Source organism: Orcinus orca, chromosome 14, assembly GCF_937001465.1.
Source record: "Orcinus orca chromosome 14, mOrcOrc1.1, whole genome shotgun sequence".
Taxonomy (NCBI): Eukaryota; Metazoa; Chordata; class Mammalia; order Artiodactyla; family Delphinidae; genus Orcinus; species Orcinus orca.
This window is the reverse complement of record NC_064572.1, coordinates 89,620,468-89,642,704: the sequence shown is the minus strand read 5'-3', so window position 1 is coordinate 89,642,704 and position 22,237 is coordinate 89,620,468. Positions and strand designations below refer to the sequence as shown.

Genomic DNA, 22,237 nt, shown 5'->3' with positions numbered 1-22,237 from the left:
CAATCTGGTGACCACCCCGGGGGAGGGGCTGAGGAGATCCCCCCTGAGGGGTGGGACTGCAGAGGTTTCCCTCTGCCTTTGAGAACTCCTCCACCTGCCAGGGGGGATGTGGGAGGAGAGAGAGGCCAGGGAATTCTTTCCTGACGGGCTCAGCCAGTTTGCTCTGGACTGGCTGTGTCTCTTCCCCAGGGGCAGGACCCTGCAGGGTCTCTGCAAACAGCTGCCCTGTGGGGGCCCTGTGACACTGTCTGTGCAGCTTCAGGTCCAGAACCCCCCAGTTCCACACTCCTGGGCAAGGCTCAGTCCCTCTCTGTTGCCTTAAACCCTGCCCACGTCTCTGAGTCACCCCCTTTATTAAGTCTTAGTCAAAGTACCAGACCAAGCAGGAGAACTCTTACATAGTGAATGTTCAACAAACACTGACAGGATAATTGGTTAATTATCTGGAGAGAAAAATAAACTTATATCCCTAGCCAAGTACCCACATAAATTCCAGATGGATTAGAGAAGCAAATAAAGAAGAAAATCATGGTATAGATTAAAAAGGCGCACGGAGGCACTGCACCAGTTTTAAATTTGGTAAGAGCTTTCTAAGTATTAACCCAAAGAATAGTCATGAAAGGAAAATATGGATAAATTTGAGGGCATACAATTTGAACATTTTTATATATACAAATATCTTTGAAAAATTAAATGCCAAGTGACAAATCGGAAAAAATATTTGTGACAGACGAGGATTTCCAAAATTAATAAAAAAGACAAATATCCCAATGGAAAATGGGGAAAGACTAGGATAAAACAATTTACATAAAATAATTCAAATGTCTAAAGTGAAAGTACTTAACCTCTCCAGCCACCAGAGAAATTAAGTGAAAACCAGGTCCGATTTACCCCTTACCTCGTGGTCCAGCCTTCTCCCTCTCCCTCCCCTGCTGCAGGGCCAAGGTTTGTGGGGGGGGGGGGGGGGCGTCACCTAATAGCTTTACTTCCAGAGTGCCTCCTTCTTGGGGGGGGGACACTTTGACTCTGTTTTGATTCCGGTCCAGACTAAGCCCTGGAATTTTCCTTTTAGAAATGAAAGGTCCGTTAACATATCTTCCTAAACAAATAAGCAGTTTCCCCTGGAGACAAACTTGGCAGCCCCCTCCCCCCCAGGGCAGGAAGGGCTGCTGAAAGTTAAACCACAGAATGTCAGGTTTGCACCCTGCTACGGACACCCTCTACATGCCGGGCCCCTGCACATCCCTGCCCCCCCCCCCAACCTGCCTGCCCCAAACACCCGCCCCCTGTCTGGGCCTCTGAGGCCCGCAGGGATCCCAGCCTCCCCAGGCTTGCCCAACTCAAGGGCTTCACTCACTGGCCCTTTCTGCTCCTGCCACGAACCATCTCCTGCCCCAGGGCCTCTGTACTTGCTTTGCCCTCTGCCCAGAACACTCTCCCCAGATATCCCCACTGCTGCCTCCTTTATACAAACAGATGTTTTTAAATGTCCCGTCCTCAGCTGGGCCGCCCGCCCTGTAGCCAGCCCGGCTGGACGGCGGCCCCTGCACACCCGGTTCATCCCTGTTGGTGCCTGGTCTCTCGCAGGTCTGCACGTTGGTTTCCCTGCCAGGGCACGACTGTGACAGGGACCCTGTCTACCGCTAAAGCCGGCACAGAATGGGCGAGAGGAGTCCTGGGGACAGGCTAGAAGGGCGTGGCTAGTGTGCTCACCACGGTCCCTTCGTCTATGGATGTACGAGTGACGTCTGGTTTTGCAGATGTTCCACTGTACTGACAAATCAGCTCCCTCACTGGAAAAGGCAGCACACGTTGTTTTTAAGGGAAAGCCAATGCCAGGAGAACCCTCTGAGTTTTCATCTTGTGGACACTTAGCAAAGAAAGGGGCCGGAGGGGGCGGGGCAGGGAGGAGGGCCCGGTGCTGGGCCTGGGCCACACAACAGGGCCTGGCTGGGCTCCTCTTGGTCAAAGGGCCGTAAACACCTCCTGCCCCGGAAGTGTCCTGTTGCCCAGGGCAGGCGGCCAGCACCAGCTCTGCCAGAGCCTCTCAGCTGTGACGCGGCCTGGTCACTCCCAGCCATTGCCCAGGAGGCAGGAGCGGGCCTGGGGCAGGGGCAGCAGAGGGTCCAACGGCCCAGAGAGCCCTGCCCCAGGCTGGTGCCGCCACTCCTGCTGCAGCCCCTCCTGGTGGCCGGTGGCCAGCGAGTCCGGACTTGGGGACCCTGCGGGCTGGCCAGCTCTCAGCCTTGTTCCAGTGGGGGCCCTGATCCCTGGGGCTGCCCCCGTGCCTGAGCCGCCACCAGCCTCTCCGGGCACGTCCCAGGGGGCTGTCACCCCTCTCCCAGCCCTGAGAATCCAGCCCACAGTCTGGCTGCCCCTCCCGTCCTGGAGCCCACCCTCAGGCAATGCTGCTCTGCTCAGCACGACTGTCTCCCTCAAGACTCGGCCTGGAAACGGGCGGCCGCTTGTCAGGTCACCTTGTGCTGCACACACTGTGTCTGTTAGCCAGACCGGGGAAGGGGCTGTGTCCTCCCACATGAAGCCCTGAGGGACCTGCAAGCAGAGGGCAGAGGGCAGAGGGCAACCAGGTCCCGGAGCCACACCAGCTCCCTGCCCTCCTCCTGCCTTCCAGCAGGGAGGGTGCCTGGGTTGGACCCACACTTCCTGGAGCCCATGCTCGCCCCATCCGGGAGGCTGCAACCAGGACCAGAGCACGGCCTGGGCGGCACGTGTGTTTTCTGGGCCGCTGGGAGCCACGGGGATGAGGGTTGTGTAACCACCGCTTGGCTCTCCAGGCAGCGCTTGGGCCTTTTGATTTAATTGCAAGTGTATTTCCAGAAGCAGGATCTGGGGCACTGGGATGAGGGCGGCCGAGGGGAGGGCTGGGATGTGGGGAGGGGGCAGGGCCAGAGTCTCTCCCCACAGGTGCCAACATGCCTTTCCAACCCCAGGCCCCCAGGCCGGCAGGAACGGCCAGAGCACAGGTCAGCTCGGTCCAGGTGCTCTCAGGGTACGATGGTGGTGTGGGTGTGCGGCCTGGCCGGGTGACCCCCCATCATCAAAAGCCCCCCTTTCACAGAGCATCCCCTGGGCCCAAAGACAGGAGGCCTGAGCCGCAGACACCCTCCCCTCTGGGCCAGCCTTTTTTCTTCCAGATTGTTCCTTCTTTAGTCAAATGGCCATGAGCTGGGGCGCCTTTGTGACCGTGTGCTCTACATGGCCCCAGGGCCTGGATCTCCAGGCCTCCCCATCGAGTTGTCACCCAGGGTGTCACCTGCCATGTGCCCTGCCCTGTCCCTGCCTGCAAGGAGCAGCCAGCTCAGCAGCTGATTCCACGCGACCTCAGCCAGCGATGGCCAGATGGAGACGGTCTTTCTTTCCACCCACACCCTGGGCTGTCACAGCAGTCCTGCGTCCTCAGGCAGGACTGACCCCTCCTGGCCACTGTGTCCCCAGGTGCAAGAGAGTCTGATCAGATGAGACCAGGCGCTGCCCCGGGCCCTGCCCCCACCTGTCCAGGTGTGCTCAGAGGACCGGGGACTAGCCAGACACATGGGGCACACAGCAGAGCCTGCGGTCTATCTCCAGGACCACCTGGTGTGGGGTGACACGTGGCCTTGACCCGAGAGTGGCGGGTCCGTCAGGAGTCGAGCGTTGCTCCTGCATGCCCAGCCGCCTTCCCTCCCTCCCGCGAGAGGGACCCTCTTTCCTGGGGAACCCACTCCAAGCGGCCTGGATCCCCTCAGCTTTCCCCGTTATGGAGTGAGCAGGTAGCCAGGCCTGGCTCGGGGTGGGGTGAGCCTGGCACTGGGGGAAGCTAGGACAGGCTGTCTCACCGCCCTGGGGCAGATCCCGCCCTGGAGGGGGGCTGAGCCCCCGGAGCCCGTGGGCCTGGGGCGGCAGGGGCTTCCCAGAGAGGAGCCTGGTGCGGCCTGTCCTTCGGCTCACAGCCACGGCTTCCCCCCGCGGTTCAGGCGGGCGCTCGGGGTTGCGCATCGGCACGCCTTGGGCATCGGCGGGGCGGACCTCCGGCGACCGTTTCTGGAAGGATTTGATATTTGTCATTTCCAAAATGCATCCACGTAGTCTGTCCGGCAAAGAGCGGGCCTTTGACCTCCTTCACACGTTTCACGCCATGTGGGGCTACACGCGGGGTCCCCTAGCTCTTTAGCGCTGGGTCCTGGAGCTCTTGGCTAGATCCTTGTGTGACTCCAAGAGGGACTTGGAGACGAGGCCCAGGCGGGGCCAGCGAGGGTTCTAGTCTGGCTCCCGGCTCACAAAACAGAAAGTGGCCGTTCCGGGCCCGGCAGGAGCCGCGAGGGCCTCACCGCCTCTGACCTGGCCGGCGGACCCCGGGCCAGGCCGCTGCCCCACCATCCCGTGGTTGACCTGGAGGCACCAGGCTGTGGGCGCCACCTCGCAGGTGAAGGGCTGAGGCTCTGAAACGTCAGTACGGAGCCGAGCTCCAGCCGCGAGCGGCTGCGTCCCCGGCCTGAGTCTCGGCTTCCTCCTCCCGCCTGGCTTGGGTGTGGCTGCTCGGCCTGCAGGGCGTCCTGGAGGCTCCCCAGTCACGGCAGGCGACGCCATGGACTCCAGCCAGAGAAGAGAACCAGCTGTGCTTGCTGGGAGCCAGGCCTGGCACTGCCGTTCCCAGCCTCGGGCCAGCGCTGAGCGCTGCTCCCAGAGAAGAACGAGCGGCCTCCGAGAGGTCTGGTGCCCTGGAGGAGGGGTACCCTCGCCCACCACAAACTACTCCCTGTCCCATCCCAGCCCCCCTGCTCTCTGGGGGAGGCAGCCCCATGAACCCCAGGCCCCAGGCCCCGCCATAGGCTTGTCTGAAGCAGTGAGGCACACAGATCTGAGACTCAGGGGCCAGCCTGACCACCAGGGGAGGTGACCACCCCTGGGGCCTCAGTTTCCCTTCATCCCAGCCCAGACCCACACCTGCCCTGGGGTCAGCTTTCACCAAGAGCCGCATCCGCTGGGCCAGCCGGGCCCGCACACCTGCGGGCAGGGCAGGCGGGCGGAGCGGAGGCTCAGGAATGCTTGGAGAGAACGGGCCTTTCCCGAGCCAAGTGTGAGACTCGGGCTGGCTCGGCCCCTTCTGGAAGCCTGGGCCGGGTCCAGGCTTGGACAGAACAAGCTGGTTTTCATCAAAGCCGGAAAACATGCGGCTCTGGCCCAGTGCGCCGGGCAGCCCTTCCAGGGAGTGTGGGCGGGGCCGGGCAGCCCTTCCAGGGAGTGTGGGCGGGGCCGGGCAGCCCTTCCAGGGAGTGTGGGCGGGGCCGGGCGGCCCTTCCAGGGAGTGTGGGCGGGGCCGGGCGGCCTCCACCGCAGGCTCCCCTCATCCAGAGTGGGGCTGCCAGGCCTGTCCTCTCCAGGTGCTGGCCCTGGGGGCCAGGTGGGCATCCAGCGAGAGTGTCTGCTGGGCTCGCCTCCATCCCACAAGCCTGTGGGGCCTGTGATGGGAGCGTAGGGGTGCTCTGGCTGCTGGCCCCGGACGGGGGTGGGGTGTGGGTTCAGGCAGCCTCGGGGTCAAGGCCCCAGACTGCCTGGTTTGACCCCCGAGACGCTGTCTGAGGCTGGGTGGCCTCCGTGAGTGACTCCGCCCTCAGCCCCACTTACCTATCTGTGATATGGGCCCCAGAGATGCAGGGAGACTGAACAGTGAGGAGGTCAGTGGGGCGGGAAGCTCAGCAGAGGGGGCCCTGCCTCCCTCCTGGGGACAGAGGTGGGCTGGTGACCCTCTGTCAGGACAGCTTCCTCTCCTCTGTGTCAGTCAGGTTTGCAGACAGGGTGAGAGCTCATTTTCCGTCCCGGCTGTACTGGGGGCGGAGGAGGACCATGCCCTCAGGGATCATAGAGTCCAAAAGAGGAGAGAGAGCCCGAGGACACAAGTCGGGGGAGTGGGGAGGGGTCTCTGTCGGGGGCACAGGGAAGGGAGCCCCTGAGCAGAGTCGGCCTGGGTCTTTGCACTGGCTCTCACCAGCCCCTTGGTGCACAGGCTGAAGGGGTCCACGGCCTGGTTTACAGGAGAGGAAACAGCAGCCGGAGAGGCAAGTCCTCCCCAAGTCCCTGAATGGCGAGCTGGCCTGGACCCCAGGCCCCAGGGTGCAGGCGTCCCGGGCTCTGTGTCCAGCAGGCCGGTGGAGGTTCCCCAATGCTGGTACAGCCGGGAGGAGCTGAGGGAGTGGCCACCATCAGCAACAACGTCTGAGGAGACAGGATCAGAGGCCCCAGACCCACCATCACAGTGCCGGGAGCTCTGCCCCTGCAGCTGGAGCCCGAACAGACCCCCAGCCCACGTCTCGGGCCTAGTCCCGGCCGCCCCCAGACTCAAGCCTCCACCACGTGCGCTGGGCACCTGAGCGCCTATGTCAGCTCTGAGGTGCCCTGCCAGCCCTGGCCCTGCCTGGCCGTCGGCCCACTGGCCTCCCGGCCCTGCTCTGGTCCTGGCTGGCCCCTCTGCCCCGCCTGGCCTGTGTCCACTGCAGCTGTGCCTGCCCCTCCCACCCCTGCCCTTCGAGAGGGGGCCTGGAGCAGCCCCGAGCCACTGTCCCCACTGCGTCCCAGCTGGGGCACTCAGGGCCCAGCCCTGGACCAGCCTGATGCCCCCTGGCCCACTGTCCTTTCCCACAGCCCCCTGCAGGCAGGCTCTTCTCTCCCAGACATTTCTAGAAGCTGCTTAGGCCTGGGGAGAGAATGGGGAGGGGCAGGGGAGGGAGAGAAGGAAGGAAGCATGAGACCAGGCGGCTGGGCCAGAGCAGAGGCTGCAGCCCCCCCGCTGGGGCTGGGAAGGTGGCTCCGTGGGTTCCCAGAGCCCGTGAAGTCCCACCATCCCTCTGACTAATTTAGAAACGATTAATGAGCCAGCTCCCCCTGGAGAAGGGCTGCCATCTGTCCTGGTTTCAAAGGCTGCCTCCTTATTCCTCGAGGAAAAGCTGTGGGTAACCTGATTTACCCTCGGAAGAAGGAGGCGCCCGCAAAGGCAGCGAGCTCGGCAGGGCAGGCAGGAGCTGGTGGCAGGGCAGGCTGCTCCAGCGGGGTGCTCGCCGGCGCGCCCCCCCCAGCTGCAGACCCCGTCCCAGGGGAACCCAGCAACGCCGTGAGGAGGACAGCTTGCATTCCAGATCTGGAAGGTGCAGACTTGCGTCACTGCGGCCAACACTCCTGGGTGGACCCCAAGCCTCTGCTCCCGGGACCCCCCACGAGGTTCCCTTCCACAGCGGGAGACAGCGACTCTAAGAGGTCTGAAGCGAAAGGCCCACCCCAGCCTGGAGACCTGGCACCGGCAGCCCGGCAGCCGGCACCCCACTCCCCGACCCAGTGCCCCCAGAGCTTCGTCCTCCCTGAGTCCCGGGGACCCACATGCAATGCCAGGGCAGGGCCCGGGAGCCAGCCAGCCAGGTCCTACTCAGGTGGGCAATGCCCAGGCCCCCCGTTTATTCACTCATCAGCCTAGTGTCTCGAGCACACGCACGTGAGCATCCAGGCTGGGGCAGGGGACCCGGAGCAGAGCAGTTCACGCCCTGGGAGGGGCGGGGCATCGGGGCCGCGGGAGAGAGAGGCCTGGGGGGCCTTGCGGGGGGAGGGGGGGAAGGGTGGGAGAGGGCTCCAGGGAGGAGGGAGGACTGAGATGGGGAGCGCTGGGGTGGGGGGCAGAGGAGACACATGGGTTCTTGGAGCGGGAGGGGTAGGGCAGGGGCTTGGCCGGTGCTGGTGAGGGAGGCCCAGAGTCCAGTCCTCGGTGGCCCCCAGGTTCCAAGGGCGTGGGCAGGCTCGGCCGTCTAGGACCGAACAGACCTGGCTGCAGGCTGGACCGGTGCCCAGACAGGTTACCCGTGTGACAGTCGCCTGATGCCCACCTGCCTGCAGCTGCCCCAGGTCGGGGGCTCAGGACGCCCCGGGAATCGCTGTGCTCGCCCTGTCCACTTCTCTGCTCGCCAGCATGGCTGGGACAGGCCCGGAGAGACCCCGCCCCCAACTTGGGCCCTGCTGCAGGCCCATCCTGGCTGCTGTCACCCTGCCCCATGGCCCGCCCCTCCTCCTCCCAGGCCGCTGGGTGGCTGCGGCAGTGTCCTGGGGCAGCTCCACTTTTGGGCGACCCTGAATCCTGATGGCTTTCCTGACCCGCAGAGCAAAGAGGAGTCCCTCACTATCGCTCAAGAGGCATCTGCTGAAGCCTGTGAACTGGCGCCAGACATACACTGGGGCCCAAACCACTGAGCTGAGGCCTCTGTGATGTGGCGCCTTGCCCTCTCCGTGCTGTGCAGCCCTCCCTCCCCAGGAAACGCCCTGCCCCTGTGTGGTGGAGGGGGTGGAGGGGCCCTGGGAGGAGGAGGGGCCTGGGGACTGGAGGGGACCTGGGAGGGGAGGGGACCTGGGAGGAGGAGGAGGTCTGGGGAGTGGAGGGGACCTGGGAGGAGGAGGGGCCTGGAAGGGGAGGGGGCCCCCACCCCGGAGGGGGCCCCCCCCGAGGGTGCCGGAACTCCAGTGTGGGCAGCCCTTGCTGATGCCTTGGAAGGAGAGGCAGCAGAGGCAGCTGAGTGGGGTTAGGGTTAGGCTGCAGCCCCTGGAAGACCCAGCTCACCTGACAAGCAGGTTTAGCCCCAAGCCTGTGCTCCCAGTGACTGGTCCCCCCATGGCCGGGCACCCCGGTGGTGCTGGTCACCCCAATGATGGCCTGAGTGCGGCACAGGTTGTCCACTCCAAGCCTCGACTCCAGGCACAGGGCCTGGGGCCCGGAGAAGAGACCACGCGTGGTGGGAAAATAAGGGACCTGGGGCCTGGGTCTTTGTTGCTCACATGGCAGAAGGGCGTCAAGGCTGTAGCTGGAATGAAGGTTGACAGTTGGCTGATTTCAAGATGGGGAGATCGTCCTGCACCGTCCAGGTGGGCCCAGCGTAATCTCAAGGGTCCTCACAGGGGAGGAGGGAGGCAGGAGGGCCAGAGAATCAGAGAAGGTAACTGGCGGCCTGAGGTAGAGGAGGGGCCACGAGCTGAGGGCTGTAGGCACCTCTAGAAGCTGGAAAAGGAGGGGAAATGGATTCTCCCCGGAGCCTCTGGAGGGGAGCAGCCCGGCCCTCACCTGGATTTAGCCCAGGGATACCCACGTCAGACTCTGACCCCAAGACTGTAAGACCCTAAGTTTGCATCTTCTAAGCCACTGAACTCTGGCCTTCTGTTACAGAAGCCACAGAAACTCATACACCCTCCTCCTTGGAACGGAGAGTCCTGCCCAAGAACAGAATGTGGCTGGTGCAGATGCACGCACATATGCAAATACACACTCACACACACACACACACACACACACACACACACGCGCGAAGACCAGGCCCAGCACCGCCCGTGGTCACCACACATTTGTGGTCAGCCCCAGGTCGTCATGTGGACAGTAAGCCCGTGTGTGGCTGCAGCTCCAGGGAGCAGGACCGTGGGGTGAGATGCAGCGCCCTGCTCGCCCTGGGCGCCCCAGCCCCTAATCCCCGTCCTTCTGGCCTTCATGCTGGTCACGAACAGCAGACGGTCAGCCTGGGAGACACTTGGAGCCCCCGTGGCTTTACAGGAGGGGCCTGTCTGGGGTCACAGTTGCTTGGGGAGCACTGTGGGGGGCAGAGGTAACAGGGTGACCATCCCCACGGCCCCTCCTGTGCTGCCCGCCCTGTGGTCAAGCCCTCCGAGGTCAGAGCTGGGAGCCCAGTCACGTGAGGTCAGGGAGGACAAGCCCCGCGCTGTCTGACACGGACTGCAGCCCTCAGACCCGCAGCTGAGGGTCCAGACTCGACGTGGGGGGGGGGGCGCGCAGGGAGCGGCATGGCGATGGCAGAGACGAAGACAATGGCGGCTCCCACACCGCCGGCGCGCTGTCACCGCAGCGTCCTCGTCCTCGTGGAGAGAGCTGGCAGGGGCCTAAGCGCTCAGCGACGGGGCGCGTGAAACAGGGTGCAGCTTGAGTGACGTGGGGAGACAAGCAGGAAAGCTGCCCTCTTAGGAGAGCGTCAGGGAGGAGAGACCCTCTGGGTCGGACACTCATTTTCCTCTTTAAGCTGCCACGTGTCCTGCAGCAGCCCCTGCGGCATTGTAGCCAGAGTGTTTGGAGCAAAGATCGAGCTGTGAGCATTGTGAGGAGGGGGTGGTCACGATGGAGCTCAGGGGTCGCAGTGGGGCGCGGAGTGCGGTATGCGGGGCGCCCTCTGCCGGCGGTGGCGGGCGCTGCAGCGGGTGGGCGGGACCGGGCCCCTCCTCTCGGGCTGCACCCCTGACCCCCTGAAGCAGCCTGGGGGCAGGGTCTGGCTACCCCACCCAGGCTGCCTTCTCCAGCTGTCGCAGGGTGCCACCAGCCCTGCTGGGGACTCACTGTCACAGGAGGGGTGGGGCCGGCTGGGCCTTCCCCAGGGGTTCTCTCAGCAGGGACTCCGTCAGCAGGACTCCCTCGGGAACGTGCCCTGGCCGCTGCTCTTTCCCCACCCGTGCCCCAGCGCCAGCCCACATCGGGGCGCAGTTCCCGGGAAATGGGCAGGACTGGACCCACCGCACTGACTCTGTCCGGTGGGCAGTGGGCGGCCCCTGGACTGAGGTCAATGTGGCCGCCGCACTCGGGGTGAACGGAGCCGGTCTTTGTGCTGTGTGGGTTCGAGGAGGTTTTAGCTCTTCTAATAATAGATGGGCCACCAGGGGCCCCCGGGGCTGGGCTCGCGTCCTCGTCTGGAAGGCCTCCCTCCCCCTGCTGCGGTGCCGTAATTGCAGGCGTCATATTTTTAGGTCACACTTGACGTCTGAATGTGACTCACCCCGAAGACCCTGTCATCGGCGGCTCACTGGGCTCCAGCCCAGGGTTGAAAATGACTACCTTCGGCCCAGCGGTTGATTCTGTCCACATCAAGGCCTCCTGCTGGACACCCGGGAGCAGGGAGGCTGGGGTGGGAGCCCAGCCAGGGTTCTGCCCATCGGTGAGCTCGTACTCAGGGGCCGGGTCTCATCGAAGGCTGCCTGTCTGCGTGTGTCAGCGCTGGGGCAGGCCCAAGACACCCTTCCACAAGAGAGTAAGCTCTGCGAGGGATGGAGAGACGAGGGGCCCTCAGGCAGGCCTGTCCCCCAGTTCTACCCGAGCCCTGCGGGACCTGCCCCAGACTCTCTGCAGGTGCAGCCTGGACCCTGGGCACCGGCAGCCCTCACCATCCCAGACACGCCTTTGGGGCCACCGTCTTCATCAGCAGGACGGCACGTCTCCCGGAGCCTCTGCCCGGCAGGAAGCTCGGCTGCTGGTGACAGGGACTTCCAGAGACCATGGGCCCTGCAGCAGGAAACACTGACCATCAGTGCCTCAGCTCCTGCGAATCTCTCACCTCCGAGCCCTCACCTTGTCCCGTCCGCCACACTGAGGCACCCAGATCCTTCCCCAGCCCTGATCAAGCCCCCGCCCCTGCATTGAAAGAACCGCCTCTAACCAACCCCCCAGGTCTCGGTCGATTCCGCCCCTCTGTCCAGCCCTGCGGGCCCCACTCCTCCCCATCAGGCCCCCGACATCCCACCACTCGTGGTCAGGGTGTTTGGGGACCAAGGGCTCGGCCCACCTGGCCCAAGGACCATTCCAGTGGGAGACACCCGTCCTGCCCAGGATCAGCTGGGATTCAGGCACAAACAGGCAGGAAGTCACAGTCTATCCTAGGTTACTGTGAGTATCGCAAATGTACTTGTGCACATTTGGTCTTTTCTGTGACGTGTCAGAGAACGTGGGCCGAACGCCAGCTTCCTCGCCTCTGCAAGTGTGTAACAGACAAATCCTCCCAGATAGACGCTGACGATGCTGCGAGAATACTAAGTGAGGCTGAAGGTCAGTGTTCACACTTGTAATCTAGACCGAAAAATTATGTTTCAGTGCAAAATTCTGCATCGTGTAGAGGGCGTCTGAGCTGACTTTCAGTCAGCTCAGCTCCGCCAAGGGGGTAGATGCGAAATTCCATCTCCCCTCCCCGACCCCTGCGCAGAAACCAGGTTTTCCTCTGTTGGTTTCAACATCAGTGACCTTTCAGTACGTCTGTCCTGCAGCTTCTCTCTGGAGTTGCTTAGAACATCTGCCTGGTTCTCCCTTGATTAATAAGTAAATAACATCTTTCACGTGAGCTCATTTTTATATCTGTGAGTCACAATCTTACCTTTTACTGAAAATTATTTTTTAACAAATGTATTAGGTTTCTAGACGTTATACATCAGTTACCAAAGTTGTGTTTGTTAATCCACACAACGAACTACTTAAGGAACCAAATATATTAAACTAATAAATGCAGTTTAAAATGTTGGACGTTTGTAAGTGGGAACAGTTATTCAAAGACCCTGTGACAGTTTTTAGACTTATAAGTAGACATGGAGTATGGACTTCAAAAGAGTGGAAAGCCTGTTGGGAATTCCCCTGTGGTCCAGTGGTTAGGACTCCCGTGCTCTTAATACCGAGGGCCTGGGTTCGATCCCTGGTCGGGGAACTAAGATTCTGACAGCCGCGGCAAGGCCAAAAAACCCCCAAAATCCATCTATAAAAGAGTGGAAGTCTAGGTTTGAAGAGCAGCAGGGCTGAGCCCCCCGCCTGCTGTCCTGGCCCCCAGTCTTCTGCCGGCCCGCCCTGGTCCTTGCCCGAGCCTCCTCCACCTGAAGGGCTTCTACTTCAACTCTGCATGCTCAGACCCAGAAGAAAAGACCTTTCCCTTGAAATCAACCTATTGTGCGCTTCCTCCCTTGCCTTGATTTAGCAAATGTTTGTTAGGTAAGTGGACGCTATTCAGTTTTTAAACCCTTCCTTTAGGCGGGAGTGACTGTGTCTGCATCTGCCGGCTTTGTAAGCCCTGCCTGGGCCCCTCGCCCCTCCCCGACCGACCGCACCCACCGCAGCAGCTGCGGCCACTCCGGCCAGGATGCTGAGAAGCGTCAGCAGGTGGCATCGCCGGCCCGTGATGATGCTTCACTGCGGACTTAAAGGCACACCGCCAGGGGGCACGAGTCGCGTTCCGGGGCCCCCCCCCCCCCGCCCCGCCCCCGCCGCCCAGCCTGAGACCATGCCCTGGAAGTCCCCGGCAGGGCTGGAGGCCGGTCTGGCTTGAATTGTCCCCAAAGGGGCCCAGTGAGACAGCAGGGACTCACGTGGCTGTGCGGTTTGCAGGGGCTTCACACGTCTGGAGCCTTCCGCACACCTGGGGCTCTGAAGGGGGAAACCGAGACAGGAGGCCGTTGGTCCTTACCTGGCCCAGGTTCGGCTGCCTGAAGTGTCCAAGCGGAGCCCGGCACTCCAGCCTTCCCCTCCTCCCCAGGATCCCTCTGGCCCTGAGCCCCAGGTGGGCCGTGAGCTCTGGGGGCCCAGTCCTAGGGGTGCTGGAAATGCTGAGGCCCCACAGGGCTGGAGCCAGCTCCCTACGGATGGAGGGTCAGCCCTCTGTCCTGGAAGCCAGGCCCAATGAGGCCAGGGAGCTGGTAGAGGGCCCCTGGGGAAGGTGAGGGACGCGGGCCGGCCTGTGGCGGCCTGGGTGCCTGACGGGGCTGCGTGCTTGGCGGAGGCCATGTCTTCTGCAGTGCGGCCAGAAGAGGGCCCCCATGCCCCTCCATGGCGGTGCGGACCCCCCAGAGAGACTGCAGGGCCAGCCTGCTGGGTGCCCAGCTGACTGCACAGGGCCCCAGGCTGGGCTGGCCCATCCTGGGAGCCTCCCTCCGGGACTGGAGGCCAGTTGGCACTTTTGGCTGTGCTCTGATGGGTGACCAGGAGGCTCCGGTGGCCACTCTGAGCACCCCTCCCCTCCCCGCCTCCCGACAGGTACAGCACGTGTCTGTGCCAGGAGGGTCTGGGGGCCTGCAGCCTCCTCCCCGCTGCCCCCCACATGGGGCTCACGGTTTTCGTCAATGGCTGCAGCTCACCATGCCCCCCAGGCCTTGACCCCGCAGTCCATGGGGTCTCCTCACCCCAAGCACACCCGGGGTGAGGTCGGCCCCCCATTCTCCCAAGGTGGGCCCTCCTCCCTCCCCTCCTCTCCCAGAACTCCTCCTGTCCAGCTGAGCATCCCAACAACGTCCCCCCAACACAAGCGCCAGGAGGGGCTGCCTCTCTCCCTCCTTCCCGCCACCCCACACATAGCCTGGAGTCGCACGTGAGTCCAGCCCTCCGCCGGGCACGGGTAGCTTCCCTCCGGACACTCTCCCGCGAGAGCGTTCCTTCTGAGCCACCGCGAGCCACTCTGCCTGCCCTGTTGGGTGGGGCTGGCAGGCAGGCGAGGGGGGCCATCACCCGAGCCCGCAGCTCGCTCCCAGGGGATGGTGTTTGCTCGGGGTCCCCTCGTCTGCTTCAGGACCAGCCCTGCCTGAGCCTCTTGGACCTCCTGGCCCCCAGACTCAGTTGTCTCCGAAACCCAGGGCCTCCCAGGACCCGGGGGTCTCTCCACAGACTCACCTGCAGTCTTAATGCCCACGTGCACACATGCATGCCCACACGTATGCCACACACACGCCGTACACTCGAACATACACGTGCACACACGTGCTCACACTCACACACGTCTGGTAACATGCCGTCTGGTGGCTTCCACAGCTGTGGCCTCGGAGAAATCCGAGTCGCAGAACTGGAGGGCACAGCCGGGAAGGAACAGGCCCAGGAGGGGCCGGGACGGGGGAGCCCTTCGGCCTGGTAAGGGCGGAGGCGGGGAGGTCCCACACCTGGTTCTGGTTGGGGGACAGCCGAGAGCACATGCATGAGGGCCCACTCTGCCTCCCAGCCATTGTCTGGGGAGGGGCCAGAGGAGGTGCGGAGGAAGGGGGCTTGGGCAGGGGAGAGGGGCAGGGAGGGACTCCAGGTCCAGGGTGACATGGGCACAGGGGCCCTTTCAGTGGCTCCCGGGGCGACCCATCCTGGCCCTCACTTTCCCTTCACCAAAGGCATCCCCTGGAAATCCAAGACCCACCCCCTTCCTGGCCATCTCCTGCTCAAGGTCACAGCCTGCCCAGTGGATGTGGACCCAGGAGCTCCCAAGCGGAGGGTGCGGCCTACGGGAAGGGTCCCGGTGCCAGGGTGGGACTTGCCTACCCAACTCCCTGAGCACTCCTGTCCCAGCCGCAGCATCCTCCTGGCTCCTGGGAAGGGCCATCCTGCGGCTCACTCACCCGCATCGGCGTGTCGGCTGGGTCAGCACAACTCAGAACTGACTATTTCATGGCGGCACCATAAAGAAGGCTCTTATGTAGAAAGATGATGCGATTATTTCATAGACTGAATCACAGCCACACTTAAAGAGGGGATCCGTATTGTGAGGTGACGGTCCACGTCACCCTGGTCCACGCATCACACACAGGCTGGCGTGGGGGACATCCCACCGTGCAGGCCGTGCCCCCCTGGGGCTGCAGCCCAGCATCCACACCCACGCCACTGCCACCCAGTCCCAGCTGACCCCTCCTGTCCCCGCCTGTCCTCGCCTGACCCCTCTTGTCCCCGCCTGTCCCCGCCTATCCTCACCGTGGCCCAGGTGGGCCCTGTGTCTGGGGCTTCCAGGACTTGGGCCCTTCAGCAGCTGACCCAGCCCGCGTGGAGCCGGGTCTTCACCGCGGCGCTGGGCGCACTGCTCGAGCCTCTCCCGTGCTGTGCTGAGCTCAAGGAGGCTGGGCTCCTGGACGACAGCCAGCCCCCGGCCTCCACCCTCCCTCCATCCCCACGCTCCCTCCCTCCCTCCCTCCATCCCCACGCGCCTTTCTCCAGCTCTCCCGGATGGAGGTGACTTTCTGTATTTTCACTCTTTCTCTAACGAGCAGCTTTTACACTACCTTATTTCGTTAAAAATTATAATTTATTTAAAAAACAGAAAGTGTAAGACAAAGCCCTACGTTCCCAGGAGGTTTGAGCCCAGGCGGCTCAGGGCCTTCCCAGCTGGGACAGGGCTGGGGCAGGCCTGGGGGGCCTTGGGGTGGGGCGCCCCAGAGGGGGCAGTGGGGCAGCTGAGCAGGACACTGGATGCTGCGCTGAGGGCCCTCCTGTGCAGAGGTAGCTGCGACCCTGGCCTTGGCGGGGTTTCCCTCCTCCCAGCGCTGAGCCAGCGCGTATGCGGGATGGGAACTACGAATCTGACAGGCCGGTTGTTTCCTGCTCTGCCGGAGCAGCCGCTAGCCCCTCCCAGACACAGGGGAGACCACTCCTCGGCTCCTGGGCTCCCGGCCTCCCCGCCGCACAACCCCTGCACCGCCCTCCCCCGCTCCAGGGTCAGGGAGTCTCTCAGAACCGTCCTGCCAGCGGCCGGCGGGCCAAGCGTAGACGTCGTCACCCTCGGTCCCTGGGAATTGGTGGGGAGGCGCCAAGAGTGGGGGAGACATCCTCAGCCCCCTGGGCTCAGCCCAGGCCAGCCTCCCAGCTCACGGTGGCCTGGGCCTCCCCACCTCCACATTCCTGGCCCCCAGGATCCACCTGTCAGCACAGGCCTCTGGGGTCAGGCAGCCCCACGGAACCGGCTTTTCCGGCCGCCTCGCCATCTGGCCTCAGCCAGGCCCTGGGGCGCTGGGAGGAGGAATGCAGGTCTCCTGGTCAGGGGTGGCTGTGGCTGCGGTCTGTGCGAGAACCGGAAGCCTAATGGTCGGTGGGGGGACGGGGGGTGGGGTGGGGGGGGCGACTGGGACGGGCCAGGAGGGGCCCAGGAGGCGCACAGACCTCGGCTACCTATGCACACATGCACCCCCCACACCACGGCCTCTCTGAGCACCCTCCCCCAGCCGTGCCCGGCCCACCCGCCACAGCCCAAGGCCCTCCAGCCCCGCCAGGCGGGCCTCCTCCCCGCGACCCCGTGTTGGGGCAGATCCCTGGGCCACATGGATCACTCTAGGGGCCCCCGCCCCAGAGCACTGCTCCTCTGGCCCTCCTGGGCCTGCAGAGGCAGAGGCCCACCTCCTGGGTCCTCAGGCCCTGGGCCCTGTGGCCCAGCTGGCAGACCCTCAGGACCCTGGCCCCCGACCCCTAGCTGTGACCTTCAGCACCCAGGGCCCTCGGGAGCCGCCATGCCACAGAGGGCCTGCTGGGGAGGCCCTGGACGCCCAGCTTTGGCCTTCCCACCGCCCCCCTCCCACCCCGCAGGTCCCTCCTGCCCCTGGCCCTCCCCCTCCCCTCCTTCCCCTCCCCTCCTTCCCCTCCCCTCCTTCCCCTCCCCTCCTTCCCCTCCCCTCCTCCCCCTCCCCTCCTCCCCCTCCCCCTCCTCCCCTCCTCCCCTCCTCCCCCTCCCCCTCCTCCCCTCCTCCCCTCCTCCCCTCCCCCTCCCCCCTCCCCTCCCCCTCCCCCTCCTCCCCTCCTCCCCTCCCCTCCCCCTCCTCCCCTCCTCCCCTCCCCCTCCTCCCCCTCCCCCTCCTCCCCTCCTCCCCTCCTCCCCTCCCCCTCCTCCCCCTCCCCCTCCTCCCCTCCTCCCCTCCTCCCCTCCCCCTCCTCCCCTCCCCTCCTCCCCTCCCCCTCCTCCTCCCCCCTCCTCCCGGCCCGCAGGTCCCTCCTCCCTCCTCCAGCTCCTCCCAGTGCACTTCCTCTGTGTCTCTCCTGTTGTGAGTCAGCAGGGAGCTGTGAGGTTCTCAGCCGGTCAGTCTACAAGCCCTCCCTAGGCCTCCCTGCTTCCGGAAAGCTCTGCACCTGAGGCTTCCTCAGCAGCTGACTAGGAGGGGGCCTGCCCACCCCACCTTGACCCAGCCACATTCCTTCCTGGGGTGGGGGCGGGTTGGAGTAGCCAGCGAGCTGATCTCGGGGTCCCACCCCTCCTGCCCACCCTCACTCCGCTGCCTGGGCTCCCGAGGCAGACCAGGGCCTGGACCTTGTCACCTTGCCCCCAGCCCCCATGGGAAAGTCCCCTCCCGGCGCTCCGCTCCCCCTGAGCCCACCAGCTGGGGGCGGGGAGGTGGGAGTCCAGGGGACAGAAGCAGGAGGAGCAGGAGTCGCTGGGCAGTGCCAGGGCCTCAAGCCCAGGACCAGCGTGCGAGTCCCAGCACCCAGCTCGTGTGGGGCACAGGGCCCGCGCGGCTGGCCTGGTGCTGCGGGTGCCTCGGCCGCCTGTCCCCTCGAGGACAGCCTTGTCCAGGGCGGACCGCCCGTCACAACAGCTCACCAGCTAGTGGCTTCCACTTTGGGCCTGTCCAAGGAAACTTCTAGAACGGCCCTTCGTTATGGACACAGCCCCTGCCCACAGACAGGACCCCCGACCTGGGACACAGCTGGCCTCTCATCAGGACGGATACACAGCAGAGAAACCCGGACGCAGTCTATGACAGGGCGCCTCCCTCACCGCTGGGGCACCTGGACTGTCCCCTAAACCCCCGGCCCCGCCCACTGTTTCCGAGGACTCTGGGGGCCTTTGGGCACATCTCCATGGGAACAGACCCCAAATCTTGGCTACTTTGTCACTCAGAGCTCTCCCTGTGGCTGGTTCCGAGCCTTCATTTTCAAGCCAAAGGTTCCTTCTCGCCTGCTGGGCCTCCCTTTAAACACCTGGTAGAAGCTGTGACATCAGGGTTTTTCTTTACTGTGTCTCAGGTGCCCCTAGAAGGGGGCCTGGTATCCTGGGAAAGGAGATGGGGATGGAGGGTTCATGCTTCCCCCACCCACGACGCCCTAGGCCCCAGCCCTGATTCTAGCTGAGCCCAGAGGAGAGGGCTGAGGGGGGGAGGCGGGGCCGAGTGCTCAGGCAGGGGTAGGGGCCGCGGGCTACGGTGGAGGAGCAGAGGGTGGGGGCACCAGGCAGATGCGCAAGGCCAGGTGGACCCGAGGACGGGAGCTCCAGACGGCACCGGCCGCTCCTGCAGGGTCCGGGAGGGGTGACCAGGCCACCATCGTGCAGCTCAGAATCGGGAACCTCCAGGCGCAGTTGGCGGTAGTTCACAAATATTCGTGTGGAAATTAAAGTCCCGTCAAAGAGCTAACTCACTGCTGATAGTTGCAAATTATTTTTGTATTCATACAAAAGTACAGCGCCGTCATCCCTCCCGGTCTGAGTGCGGGCTGGGGTCCCCTCACCTCGCTGCTTATGTGGACCCGAGGTCAGTGCCAGTGACCTCAGGGAGGAGCACAGTGGGAACAATGGGCCCGGAAGTCCGAGGTTGAAGAGGGACACTCCAGCCCGACCCCTTTGGGTCTTCCAGAGCAACCTTGTAAGAACCACATGCATTTTCTTACATTTTTTTCAGATTTTTCTGGTCCCCTTCCATACTTTTTAAACATTTTTATTGTGGATGTGTCCAACCACACACAAAGTGGAGACAAGGGCCATCAGGTCCAAGCCCAGCCCCTGCTTTTCTGGTGCCAGCTCGCTTGCTCTGTAAATACATCCTGCAGTTTCTCTAAAAGGCCCCAAGTTCCCCACTTTTCACTTTCTTTTCTTCTCCTCTGTCACCAGCTGCTCCTGCGACGCTGTTGGTAAGAGGAACACTTCGAAAGACCCTAAATGCTCAGCCTTTGGGGGCTGGTTAAACGTCTGGCTATAATACTATGGTGGCCCATAAACTCACATAGGCTAAAAATGTACACTTACCTACATACACAGGCCTGTGCCTGCACCTAAAGACATTCTGAGAAGACGAGACCAGGGTTAACAGGAGCTGTCTCAGGGTGTGCGGGAAACGTGAGGGGGTTTAGAACATGACTTTTGATGGTCAATGTTTTGTGAGTGTTCTTCAAGAAGCATGGATTGGTTTTGTAATAAGAAAATAAGTTTACAAAATATGGAACAAGACAAGGATGCCCCCTCTCACCACTTCTATTCAACATAATACTACAAGTCCTAGCCAGAGAAATTAGGCAAGAAAAAGAAATAAAAGGCATCCAAATTAGAAAAGAAGAAGTAAAACTGTAACTGTTTGCAGGTGACATGGTATTATATGTAGACAACCCTAAAGACTCCATCAAATAATTGTTAGAACTAGTAAGTGAATTCAGTAAAGTTACAGGATATAAAATCAATACATAAAAATCTGTTGATTTCTATACACTAATAACTAACTATCAGAAAGAGAAATAAAGAAAACAATCCTGTTTATAACTGCATCAGAAAGAATAAAATATCGAGGAATAAATTTCACCAAGGAGGTGAAAGACCTTTATATTGAAAACTATAAGACATTAATGAAAGAAACTGAAGAAGACACAAATAAGTGAAGAGATATACTATGTTCATGGATTGGAAGAATTAATATTGTTAAAATGTGCATACTACCCAAAGCAATCTACAGATTCAGTGCCATCCCTATCAAAATTCCAATAGCATTTTTCAAAGAAATTAGAACAAAAAATCCTAAAATTTGTGTGGAACCACAAAGAACCCCAAATAGCCAAAGAAATCTTGAGGAAAAAAAAGAACAAAAGCTGGAAGAATCATGCTCCCTGACTTCAGACTGTACTACAAAGCTACAGTAACCAAAACAGCATAGTACTGGCACAAAAACAGATACATAGACCAGTGGAAGAGAATAGAGAGCCCAGAAATAAACCCACACATATCTGGTCTATTAATTTACAACAAAGGAGCCAAGAATATACAATGGGGAACGGACACTCTCTTCAATAAACAGTGTTGGAAAAACTGGACAGCCACAAGTCAACGCATGAGACTAGATCACTATCCTAGGCCACACAAAAATTAACTCAAAATAGATTAAAGACTTGAATGTAAACCCTGAAGCCATAAATCTCCTAGAAGAAAACTTAGGCAGTATGCTTCCTGACATAGGTCTTGGCGATAATTTTTTGAATTTGAGACCAAAAGCAAAAGCAACAAAAGTAAAAATAACCAAGTGGGATTACATCAAACTAAAAAGCCTCTGCACAGCAAAGGAAACCATCAACAGAATGAGAAGGCAACCTACTGAATGAAAGAAAATATTTGCAAATCATATCTGATAAGGGCTTAATATCCAAAAAACATAAAGAACTCACACAGTTCAATAGCAAAACAAACAAACAAACAAAAAGCAATTGACTAGGGCTTCCCTGGTGGCACAGTGGTCGAGTCCGCCTGCCGACGCAGGGGACACGGGTTCGTGCCCCGGTCTGAGAGGATCCCACATGCCGCGGAGCGGCTGGGCCCGTGAGCCATGGCCGCTGAGCCTGCACGTCCGGAGCCTGTGCTCCACAACGGGAGAGGCCAAAACAGTGAGAGGCCCGCGTACCGCAAAAAAACAAAAAACAAAAAACAATTGACTAAAAAGTGGGCAGAAGAACTGAAAAGACATTTTTTCCAAAGAAGACATGCAGATGGCCAACAGGCACATGAAAAGATGCTCAACATCACTAGTCATCAGGGAAATCAAATCAAAACCACAGTGAGATCCCACCTCACACCTGTTAGAAAGGCTGCCATCAAAAAGACAAGAAGTAAGTATCGATGAGGATGTGGAGAAAAGGGAACCCTCCTACACTGTTGGTGGGAATGTAAATTAGTGCAGCCACTGTGGAAAACAGTATGGAGGTTCCTCAAAAAATTAAAAATGGAACTACCATGTGATCCCACAATTCCACTTCTGGGTATTTGTCCAAAGAAAACAAAAACACTTAAAAAAGATATCTGGGGACTTCCCTGGGGTGGCGCAGTGGTTAAGTATCCTCCTGCCAATGCAGGGGACACGGGTTCAATCCCTGGTCCAGGAAGATCCCACATGCCGCGGATCAACTAAGCCCGTGCGCCACAACTACTGAGCCTGCGTGCCACAACTACTTAAGCCCACACGCCTAGAGCCCATGCTCCGCAACAAAAGAAGCCACCGCAATGAGAAGCCCGTGCACCGCAACGAAGAGTAGTCCCCGCTCACTGCAACTTCAGAAAGCCTGCGTGCAGCAACAAAGACCCAACGCAGCCAAAAACTAATTAATTAATTAATTAATTTTTTAAAAAGTATCTGCACCACCCCCATGTTCATAGCAGCATCATTTACAACAGCAAGATATGGAAACAAACTTAGTGTCCACCAATAGACGAATGGACAAAGACGTTGTGGTATATACATAAAATGGAGTATTATTCAGATTAAAAAAAAAGAAGAAAATCTTGCCATTTATGACCACATGGATGGACTTTGAGGGCATTATGCTAAGTGAGATAAGTCAGACAGAAAAAATCGTACTATATGATTTCACTTATGTGTGGAATTAAAGAACAAAGAACAAGCTCATAGATACAGAGAACAGATTGGAGGTTGCCAGAGGTGGGGCAGGATGGGGGCATGGGAGAAATGGGTGAAGGGGATCAAAGATTTAAAAAAAGAACAA

The 22,237-nt window shown here is 60.7% G+C and overlaps 2 protein-coding genes across 25 annotated transcripts in view; one reads left to right on the top strand and one right to left on the bottom strand.

The window, feature by feature from the left end:
- BNIP3 (BCL2 interacting protein 3) overlaps positions 1-22,237 on the top strand; it is a 547,174-nt gene that overhangs the window by 192,449 nt on the left and 332,488 nt on the right. The gene's annotated exons all lie outside the window — the stretch shown is intronic.
- LOC117199884 (translation initiation factor IF-2-like) lies at positions 5,255-15,617 on the bottom strand. 23 transcript variants are annotated; one of them, XM_049697537.1, is made up of 6 exons: positions 14,530-15,476; positions 11,577-13,192; positions 11,179-11,296; positions 9,089-11,052; positions 8,806-8,975; positions 5,255-6,213 (listed from the first exon to the last, which is right to left on the bottom strand). In XM_049697537.1, exon 4 carries the CDS (start codon positions 10,754-10,756, stop codon positions 9,758-9,760), a length of 999 nt encoding a protein of 332 aa, XP_049553494.1. In that variant the 5' UTR covers positions 10,757-11,052; positions 11,179-11,296; positions 11,577-13,192; positions 14,530-15,476; the 3' UTR covers positions 5,255-6,213; positions 8,806-8,975; positions 9,089-9,757. The 23 variants fall into 23 exon arrangements, 22 of the variants coding, with proteins under 22 accessions (XP_049553494.1, XP_049553482.1, XP_049553487.1 ...); XR_007471504.1 differs by lacking the exon at positions 5,255-6,213 and having other exon boundaries at positions 7,302-8,975; positions 9,089-9,234; positions 10,794-11,052; positions 14,530-15,473; XM_049697525.1 differs by lacking the exon at positions 5,255-6,213 and adding an exon at positions 15,485-15,617 and having other exon boundaries at positions 7,302-8,975; positions 14,530-15,177.